We start from the raw sequence: 10,332 nt of genomic DNA on the forward strand, positions 1-10,332 counted from the left end.
GGCTGCGGTGGCCGGGAGCGGCCACTGCACTCCAGTCTGGGCGACGGAGTGCGACTCCAACAGAAAAAAATAAAAAATTTTAAAAAAAGGTGTGAGCCACCATGCTCGTCCTCCAGCTGTTTTGTTTTTGTAGAGATGGGAGGCTCGCTGTTTCCCAGGCTGGTCTTGAGCCCCAGCCTCAAGCAATACTCCCACTTGGCCTCCCAAAGTGCTGGGACTACAGGCATAAGCCCCTGCGCCTAGCCCATTCTGAGCTCTTTAAGGATAAAGACTAGTTTAGGGCTGCATCCCCTAGAGCCTAGCTTGGGGCTGGCCCACTGTCTGTGCTCAGTAACAAAAAACAGAGCTGGGCCATGACTGGCAAGCGAGCATTTCCAGAACATTCAGCCGGAGAAGGCTGAATCCAGGACAGCGGAGGCTCCAGCAGCTTGAGGGACCGAGTACTCGAGCCCAGATGTGAGCCCGACGGCCTTGTCCAACTCCGTCCTGACTGTTCCACACCCTCCCTCAGTGCCCCCCAAGCTCACATCTGGCGGTGACAGAGTAGCCACCCAGCGGAGACAGATGTCCTTCGACAGCATCAAACCCGGCAGAGACGAGAACCACGTCAGGAGAGAACTCGTGGGCAATGGGCATCACCACTGTCCTGCAAAGGGAAGGCCCAAACTGAACCCGGCGCTGGCAGGCCAGGCCTCACGCCACTCTGTCCTCCCAGAGACAACCCCCCTCCAGCCACACAGAACGGGGTGCCTTCTGCTTCCCCCGCTGCTGGGCCCCGTGGGCTCCCACCTGAAGGCTGTAAGGTACTCCACATCTCCGATGGGGGGGTCCACACCTCCTGTCCACGCCACGTTCACATTGTACCCCACGCCTGGCCCTCCACCAACCTGGCACCGGGCAGGGACAGTGGGTCACTCTCACTGCTTGGGGATCCCAGACACCGCCCCGCCCTCAACCCTGTCTCAGGCCTCACCCACTGACCTCTGCTCTGCAAAGAGGGACCGTTAGACCCCGGTGGTCCTCCCACCAGAAGCCGTTTCCCCAGGCACCAATGCCACCATGGGCCCCCAGGGCTCTCCCAGGTCCCCTGGGCTCCCCTGGGGCACCCAGCGGAGGGCTGGGAGCTATACCTCTGCAGGAGCCCCGGAGCCCGGAAAGAAGTTCCCGTTATCATAGCGGTGCAGGGAAATGTAGAGCACCGAGGGGTCATTGTAGAAGGCCTGCTGAGTGCCATTGCCATGGTGGATGTCCTGGGGGGTCAGGAAAACGGCCCACACACTGACCCAAAGGCCCAACTCCACCCATCCCCCACCCCACCCCATGCGAGCTCGGGGGTGCAGCCCACCCTGCCACAGGGCCTCCGGGTGCAGTCCCCAGTGGTGTCACCCACCCCACACTCCTCTGACTAGGGTCTGGGCGCCTGTGAAGTGGCCCCGCATGGGGGACTACACAAAGCTGGGACACAGGTGGCCTATCTCCCTGGAGAACCCATTCAACATGGTTCGGTCCGGTTTGGGGAACACTGAGGCTGGCAGGGAATCTGAGACAAGCAGATACATTCTGAGGAAGGATCCAAAGTGCGCATGAATGTTAGGCCACAACTGGGCTGCAGAGAGATTTTCTCTACTGAGGACTGTCCTGGCTACTTCCTGAGCTCACAGCAGGAGGCCTGTCTGCTCGTAGGGCCAGGGTCTGAGAATTACTACGGTGGCCAGAACAGAGTGTGGAGACCAAAAGGCCCGGTCTGAGACCCAGCACCAACGTCCCTGCTGAGTGGCCCTAGATCACCCAACTGCACCTGCTTTTCTAGAAACGGACACCCCAGCTCTTAATACTCAAGGGGCTGCAAAGTACTCATCGGCTCTGGGCATGCGGTCAGCTCCCATCGTGGAGGGGCGGGGGAAGGGGGCTACCAGCAACGGCAGCAGCGTCTCTACTGTTCAAGACGGGGAAATCCCCTCCGTTGCTTGAGGCTGCAAGGCGGGGGACCAAGATGGAACAGGGGCTAAAAGCACTTCTCTCTTGTTGTGAAGAGGAGCCCTGGTGGGCTGCCTGGAGGTGGTGCTGGGGGGGAGGGGACTTCCCAAAGCAGAACCTGTTCCCCTCTGCTCGCCCCTGCCCAGTGCCTACCCAGTCCACGATGAGGACCTTGCCCACATTCAGCTTCTGCTGCAGGAGTTTGGCTGTGATGGCTACAGAGTTGAAAAAGCAGAATCCCCTGGGGGGGTGGGGGAGGAAAGGGGGGAGGTCAGCTTCAGCGTGAGGTCTACAGGGAGCAGGGGCCACGGGGGTGAGGGCAGAGGAAGAGGGAGAGGTGGAGCAGCGCTCACATGGCTGTGGACTCCTCAGCATGGTGTCCTGGAGGCCGGATGATGGCAAATCCATTCTGAAGAGGCGCAGTCCGGGGGACAGAGAGGCGAGACGGGCGGGAGAGCACGGTGGCCCCGGAGGGGAGGACACAGGAGAGAAAGGAGCACAACACAGGTCAGAAAAGCGCACGGACACCATTCCACACTCCATTGCAGATGCTACCCAAGGGCCTCTTGGGCAGGCAGGCGCCCTCCCTGCCCTCGAGACACCCACGAGCGCACTGGGCATTAGTGGCCATCTGTACCCCTCAGCCCCCAGTTTGGGCCCCTGGAGACAGAGGACAGCGCCTCACTGAAAAAAAGCCAGGCTGCCCCGGCCCCTGCCTCCGAGAACACAGGACCACACCCAGGGGCGCCCAGGCAACTGCACACTCACCTTGAGTTCCCCCATGGCCACCTTGAAGGCCAGCTCCACCAGGCAGCCCACTGCCATGCGCACAGCACTGGAGGAGTGCATCTCGTTCCACACAGTGTCGCTGTCCACCTGCGGGGGGTGACAGCAGGCTTCAGCATGCCCCTGCGCAGAGGGTGAGGTGGACACCACACGATGGCCCAGCAGCCACGGTGGGCAGAAAGGGGAGCCTGAGCCCGAGCCCACCCCGCTGGCACACACCCTACTCACCCCGATGCCCCCACAAGGCAGCAGAGCATACATCTTCTGGCTGATGGGGCCTACGGGGAAAAGGGACAGGGCTGCTCTACGAGGGGCCTTGGTGGCCAGGCTGCAGCCCCTGGGGGGAACAGGCCTCTGAGCCCACACCAGTTAGGGGCTGTTGGTCCCTGATCTGGGAGACATCCTGCCTCTCGGAGCAGACGGCAGGGAGAGAGGGGCATGATCGGCCAGGGAGGGGAGCCCGGCAGCCTGCCCAAGCCAAACCCTCACTTCACCCCGCGCTGTGCCCATCAGCCGGCCCTGCTCCTATTGCACCGTGTCAATGGCGCCCTCTGGAGGTGTGTGATATGGCAATGGTGCCCTGTGGGACGACCCTCTCGCCCTAGCCAGCACCCCTCTAGTTCTGTGCCCTGTCCCCAGCTCACCGAGCAGCTTCTTGCTGTCCAGCTTCTGCCGGTTGAGGGGGCTGGTCCCATAGAGCAGGGTGTGGTACTCGGAGTGCACTGTCTGGATCTCATCCAGCGTGGCTTTGCGACCCCGGATCCGCTGCCGGGGGTGGGGGGAGGAGGGCTGGTAAGGCTCAGCTCCCGATGCCGACCCCTCTGCCAGGGGCACACAAAGCCACCTTCTGGCCCTGGGGGATCCAAGGGTTTCTGACCCTCGGTGACCCTTCCCCCCACTCAGCTGGGAACAGGGGTGGGGGAGGGTGAGAAACAGGCCAAAAGGAGGGAGGGAACAGGGTGGCAGTGGGGACTGGTCCAGGAAGAGAAGACAGGGAGGAGACAGGGCAGCAGCAGGAGGTCCCTACCTCACACTTGCTGAGCAGGCCTGTCTCCTGCAGCCTCGACCAGATGCTCTGGATGCGGCCAGCATGCTCGGGGTGCACGTGTGTGTTCCCACACATGCACTGGTGCTTCAGCATGAACGTGTCGTAGACCACACCTGGACCGCAGACCCACGTGTCAGCCAGCCTGGCCCTGCCTGGCCGTGACCCTTGGTGGGGCTCCCCCAAATCCCACGGGGCCCGAAGGCCTCCCAGACCACCAGGCCCCATGCCTGGCCTCTAGTCTCTCCTCCTAAGAGTCCAGGGCTCCTTTAGCACCTGGCAGAAGCATCTCTGCATAGCTGCCCTTGACACGCCCCTGGTTTCGACCTCTGTCCTCTGTGCCCCTGAGACGTACGTCCACCCCCATCCTCCTTTACTCCTCCTGTCAGAGACCCTGTGTCCAGCTCCCACTGGTGAGACAGGGTCACTTTCAGCACACCTGTGCCCCTCAGAGCACGGGCAGCTTCACAGGGTCTCAAGGTCACACTGTGACCCCACGGGGGACATCAGAAGGGCAGGGCCCAGGACGAGCAGCGCCCCTCTCCACCCAGAGCCCAGGCCTGTGGGGTGGTCACTCGGGAGTGGAAACGATGCTGCCGGTGGGCTGTGTAAGACCACCCACCCTCCCTGCCAGAGCAGAAGGAACAGCCATGGACAAGTGGTGGGGGAAGGGGGAACGGCAAGGAGGCCAGTTTCCTCTCCCTTCAAGGGTGCCTGAGGGGCACTGGCAGCCACTTCCCTCTGCTCAGGGGGCTGGACACCACCCACAGGCCCCATGGCCATGACAGCCCCTGCAGGCTCACCGGTGGTGAAGAGGTGCTTGATGGGCTGGTCTGGGGGGCTCTTCATGCCCCCAGGGGCAGCAGGTGAGGACTGGGTGCGGCCCAGGGCCTGGTGGGGCACAGTGGCCATGCTGAGGGGCGCCTGGTATACTTGCAGCGGCTGAAGAGGCTGGCCATCCGGGAACAGCTGAGAAGGGCGGGCATGGGTGAGGCTGGGCGAGGGGCACGGGCCAGGCTTGGGGGGTCGGCCCAGCCTTCCTCTTCCAAGTCTCCTCCCTCCCCACCTCCTCCCACTGGCTCCCTGCAGGGACAGGAGACACTCCAGCCCTCCCCTCTCTTCTTGCTGGGGAGGGATGGGAGACCGTGATGAGTCACCCCAGAGTAGCATTGAGGTAAGAGGCTGGAAGGGGCGGGGGCGGCCGCGGGGGCGGGATGAGTCAGCCTGAGGGCTCGGCGCTGTCCGCCATGAATGGAGCGGCGCTGGGCGCAAGGCAGACTGTAGTAGCAGCGGGGCGTATGTGTACACACGCGCACAGGCGCACGGGGACCGACGCACAACCGGCCTTGCGCAGGCAGAAACGCGCACAAGCACACACACATGCGAACAGAGAGGTGGCCCGTCACGGCCCAGGCCCCAGACGCAGCTCTGAGATCTGCACGGCTGTCCCATCCCCGGAGCAGTCCCACTCCCCTTCAGAAGGCTGCTCCAGTACTGCCTGGAACCGCAGACCAGGAGCGGGAAGGGCGGGGCGGAGAGCAGTCGCAGGACAGAGGGGTGGCAAGCAAGGGCGGGCTGCCGCGGGCACCTTTTTGTAACCAGTGCTGGGCTCCTCCAGGTCAGGCCCCTCCTCGGCACCGCTCTCGCCCTCCTCGTCCTTGACCTGGACACAGTCCTCCTCCTCCTCCTCCTCCCCATCCTCCTCCTCCCCCTCCAGGTCCTCCTGCGTGCTCTCGCTCTCCGTGGAGCCCTCCCGGGGCATGGTCAGGGCTCCCTCCCCCAGCAAGGCCTCCTGCTGCTCTGTCAGCTCCTCCTCTGTCTCCTCGGGGTGGGTGGTGGGCTGCCTGGACAGCTCCCCGGTCTTGGTGAGGATCTAGAAACAGAACACAGGGGACCTCAGCAGGGGGCAGCCATGCAGCCTGGGGCCCAACAGCCTGCGGCCCAACAGCCCGCCCTGCTGTCCATTCTCCAGGCGGCCACTGCTGTGCAGAGCATCCATGGGAACTGGAATCAGCAAGTGGCTCCGCTGGGGGGTGGCCTGGCTGGTCCCCGTGCCCGCCCCCAGCACAACCCCTCTCTGGGCTCACCTTGCCCAGCTGCTGCTGCTGTTGCTTCTGCAGAAACTGCTGATGCTGCTGCTGCATGACCAGCTGCTGCAGGGCCTGGGGACTCTGCGGCAGTGGCGAGGACTGGGTGCGACTCAGGGGCCGGTGCCGTGGGAGCTTGCCCACCGTCCGCATGCTGGTGGCCACGCGCTCACCTGTCACCAGTGGGGACTGCCCGTGGAGCGGCACTGCGGAGAGGGGCGGGCATAAGCACGGCTGTCAGGGCACCGGACCCCCTCCCCCAATAGAACACTGCAGCCCACAGACTCGGAAAAACCTCAGAGGGGGTCCTGGCATACCCTGCCCCATGCCTCGTGCTTCCTTCTCCCTAGGACTGGACAGTTTCCCAGCTCAGAGGCACTGCCTCCAGCAAACCTTCCTGGAGTTTCCATTCTCTCCCTTGGTTTACTTAACGGAGTGCACCAGTAGTCTGGGGCTATAATCTCAAAGCTACTCAGGAGGAGGAGGCTGGGGTGGGAGGATGGGCTGAGGTGGAAAGATGACTCGACTCGTTTTCCCCAACAGGAACAAGACCTCCATGGTCATGGATCCCATGGATCCCACCAGGCAAGGAAGCCCTGGGGCCAGGATCGTGCATCTCCTGAGCAGAAACTCCTCCTTTTTCTTTTCCTGTTTCTTTTTTTTTCATTCAGGGTCTCGCTCCGTCACTCAGGCTGGAGTGCAGTGGCACAATCACGGCCCGCCATGGCCTCCACCTCCTGGACTCAGGTCATCCTCCCACAGCCTCCCGAGTAGCTGGGACTACAGGCACACACTGCTACGCCCTAATTTTTAAAAACTTTTTATAGAATAAAAATATTAGCCAGGCATGGTGGCACACACCTGTGGTTCCAGCTACCTGGAAGGCTGAGGCAGAAGGATCCCCTGAGCCCAGCAGGTAGAGGCTGTGGTGGGCGTGAGTATTCCACTGCACTCAGCCTGGGCGACTGAGTAAGAAAAAAAAAATCTGTGTAGAGACGAGATCTCACTATGTTGTCCAGGCTGGTCTCAAACGATCCTCCCGCCTTAGTCTCCCAAAGTATTGGAATCATAGGCATGACCCACTGATGCCAACAGGTAGGTCAAGGCTATCTAAGGCTGTGCTGTCCAGTCTCAAAGGTACTAATGACATGAGACTACTGAGCCCCTGAACAAGCCTTTTTTTTTTTTTTTTTTTGAGTTGGAGTCTCACTCCGTCACCTAGACTGGAGGGCAGTAGCACGCTCCCGGCCATTGCAGCCTCGACCTGCTGGGCTCCGGCGATCCTTCCGCCTCAGCCTTCCAAGAAGCTGGAACTACATGCGCGCGCTACCACGCCCGGCTAATTTTTGATTTATTGTAGAGATGAGGTCTTGCTGCCCAGGCGGGTCTTGAACCCGCGGGCTCAGGCAATCCACTCACCTCAGCCTCCCAAAGTGCTGGGATTACAGGCTGAGCCACCAAGCCCAACCACAAGCCTGTCTTAATGGAGATGAGGACTGGGTGCGGCCCAGGGCCTGGTGGGGCACAGTGGCCAGGCTGTGATGTACTCATGAAATTATACCAGATTTCAAAGACTTAGCATGAGACAAAAAGTCAAGTATTTCATTGATAACGACACGTTTATCACATGTTGAAATAATGTTCTGCGTGTGTGGATTAAATATGTATTATAAAATCAATTCTACCTGCTACTTTTAACATTTTTAATGTTTTTAGAGACAAGGTCTAACTCTGTTGCCCAAGCTGGAATGCAGTGATGTGATCACAGCTTACTAAAGCCTCCAACTCCTGGGCGCAATTCATCCTCCCACCTCAACCTCCTCCTCCCTCTTGAGTAGCTTTGGGATTACAGGTGTACCTGGCTAATTTTTTTTTTTTTTTTGAGTTGGAGTCTCACTCCGTCGTCCAGCCTGGAGTGCAGTGGCCGCTCCCAACCACCGCAGCCTCGACCTGCAGGGCTCCAGCAATCCTTCCACCTCACCCTTCCAAGTAGCTGGAACTATAGGCACGCACTGCCACGCCCGGCTAATTTTTTTTTTATTTATTGTAGAGATGAGGTCTTGCCAAGTTGCCCAGGCTGGTCTCGAACCTGCGGGCTAAGGCAATCCACTCACCTCAGCCTCCCAAAGGCGCTGGATTACAGGCTGAGCCACCAAGCCCGGCTAATTTTTTTTTTTTTTTAATTTGTAGAGACAGGGTCTTGTTATGCTGCCCAGGCTGGTCTTAAACTCCTGGCCTCAAGCAATCCTCCCACCTCAGCCTCTCAAAGCACAGGGATTACAGGCATCAGTCACTATGCCTGGATCTTTTCTTTTTTTTTTTTTTCTGAGTTGGAGTCTCATTCTGTTGCCCAGGCTGGAGTACAGTGGCCTGCTCACGGTCACCGCAGTATTGACCTGCTGGGTTCAGGTGTTCCTTCCACCTCAGCCTTCCAAGTAGCTGGAAACACAGGCATGTAGTTTTTTTTGTTGTTTTTTTAATCATAGAGATGAGGTCTCACCATGTTGCCCAGGCTGGTCTCAAACCCGTGGGCTCAGGCAATCCTCTCGCCTCAGCCTCCCAAAGTGCTGGGATTACAGGCTTGAGTCACTACGCCCGGCCTCACTTTTTTTTTTTTTGAATTGGGTTCTCACTCTATCACGCAAGCTGGAGTGTGGTGGTACAATCATGGCTCATGACAGCCTGGACCTCCTGGGTTGAGGCGATCCCTCTTGCCTCGGCCTCCTGCGTAGCTGACACTACAGGCATGCACCACCACGCCTGGCTAACATTTTTGCTTTTTTGTAGAGACAAGGACTCACTATGTTGCCCAAGCTAGTCTTGAACTCCTGGGCTAAAGCAATCCTCCTGCCTTGACCTCCTAAAGCGCTACAATTATAGGCATAAGCCACCATGCCCAGCAATTTTTACATGTTTTAATGTGGCTACTAAAAACTGCAAACACAGACTGTGTGAGGTTTCTTTTTTATTTTTCAGTCACAGTCTCACTCTGTCGTCCAGGCTGGAGTTCAGTGGCATGCTCCTGGTCACCACAGCCTCAACTTGCTGGGTTCAGGCAATCCTTTTGAGGTAGCTAGAACTACAGGCATGCGCCACCACACCCAGCTAGTTTTTTTATTTATTGTAGAGACAAAGTCTCGCCATGTTACCCAGGCTGGCTGGTCTCGAACCCCTGGGCTCAGACAATTCTCTCACCTCTGCCTCCCAAAGTGCTGGGATTACAGGCGCAAGCCACTGCGCCCGGCTCATGTGAGGCTTCTACTGGACGATGCTGCCCTGGAGTATGAACTCCAAGACGGCAGTAGACTTTGCCCAGAACAATGCTCAGCCTGCTGTAGGTCCTCTAAGCTTCCAGAATGTGGGAGAAATCACTGATGCTGTGGAGGGAGCTGTGGCAGGGCTGGAGCCCCGTCCCAGCTCGGCACAGCCACTCACCCGCAATGAGGGTGCTCTGCTGCCGGGCCTGCTCCAGCAGTAGCACGTGCTGCAGCAGGGAGGCGTGCCCATGGGGGCTGGCGTCGCCCTCCAGCGCCACGCCCAGCAGGCAGCCGGGGATGGAGGATGTGCTCACGAACTTGCCCGTCAGCGTGCCGCCCTGCCGCAGGGACGGGAGGGCCTGCCTCTCGGCCTCCTGCTGCGTCAGCTTCGGGGAGGCCTGGGGTGGGGAGGAAGATGGGAGGTAAGGGAGGGGCCTATCTGGCCTCAGGAGGGGCCTGTCCGGCCTCAGTACTGCCAACTTAGAGCCTGTGTCCCTCACCTCCCTTCTGTCCATCCCCCAGCTCTTGGTGGGGCCAACTGATCTCCCCCGGGGAGGGCAAAAGCCCTGAGGGGGGGCCCCAGGACCAGTGTCATCGACAGCAGAGGGAGGAAGGGACACCAATCCTCTACTCAAGGGGGTCCCAGGACCAGTGTCCTCAACAGCAGAGAGAGGAGGGGGCGCAGGCCCTGCACTTACAGGAGCCCCAGGACCAGTATCCCCAACAACAGAAGAAGGAGGGGACATGGGCCCTGTATTTACAGGGGCCCCAGGACCAGTGTCCTCAACAACAGAGGGAGGAGAGGACATGGGCCTGGTACTTACGGTGAGGTGCGAGTTGGTGACAGTGACGGTGGCCTGCAGCCCTAGGGAGATGTTGGGCAGAGAGGGAGACGTGTAGAGACTGAACTGGTTGGGGGAGCTGTCCAGAGGGAGGGCCCGGTGCTGGGGGAGCATCTGGGGAGCAGGCGGGAGAGACAGGCATGAGAGCAGGCAGAGGGAGGCAAAGGAGGCAGCCCGGAGCCAAGGCCAAGGCTTCCATGCGAGGCCTGGAGCCAGCTGGAGTCTCTGCATGAGCCCATTCCCCGACTCTGAGCCCCGGGGGGGAGACTGAGCCATCAGAGCCTTCTGGGGCAACAAGTCCTGCCAGCCTTTCCACCCTCTCCATGCCAGCGGGGGGG

The 10,332-nt window shown here is 60.0% G+C and overlaps 1 protein-coding gene across 1 annotated transcript in view; it reads right to left on the minus strand.

Moving 5' to 3' along the window:
• HDAC5 (histone deacetylase 5) overlaps window positions 1–10,332 on the minus strand; it is a 21,613-nt gene that overhangs the window by 4,583 nt on the left and 6,698 nt on the right. The window contains 14 exon segments of the mRNA XM_021710202.1: window positions 528–646; window positions 790–887; window positions 1,131–1,250; window positions 2,131–2,218; window positions 2,331–2,386; window positions 2,746–2,853; window positions 2,992–3,041; window positions 3,408–3,528; window positions 3,791–3,924; window positions 4,612–4,777; window positions 5,397–5,681; window positions 5,896–6,101; window positions 9,331–9,550; window positions 9,977–10,108. Coding sequence (XP_021565877.1) covers window positions 528–646; window positions 790–887; window positions 1,131–1,250; window positions 2,131–2,218; window positions 2,331–2,386; window positions 2,746–2,853; window positions 2,992–3,041; window positions 3,408–3,528; window positions 3,791–3,924; window positions 4,612–4,777; window positions 5,397–5,681; window positions 5,896–6,101; window positions 9,331–9,550; window positions 9,977–10,108 — 1,903 coding nt within the window.

The sequence above is a fragment of the Carlito syrichta genome, unplaced genomic scaffold, assembly GCF_000164805.1.
Source record: "Carlito syrichta isolate Samal-C Ts95f unplaced genomic scaffold, Tarsius_syrichta-2.0.1 Scaffold288286, whole genome shotgun sequence".
NCBI lineage: Eukaryota > Metazoa > Chordata > Mammalia > Primates > Tarsiidae > Carlito > Carlito syrichta.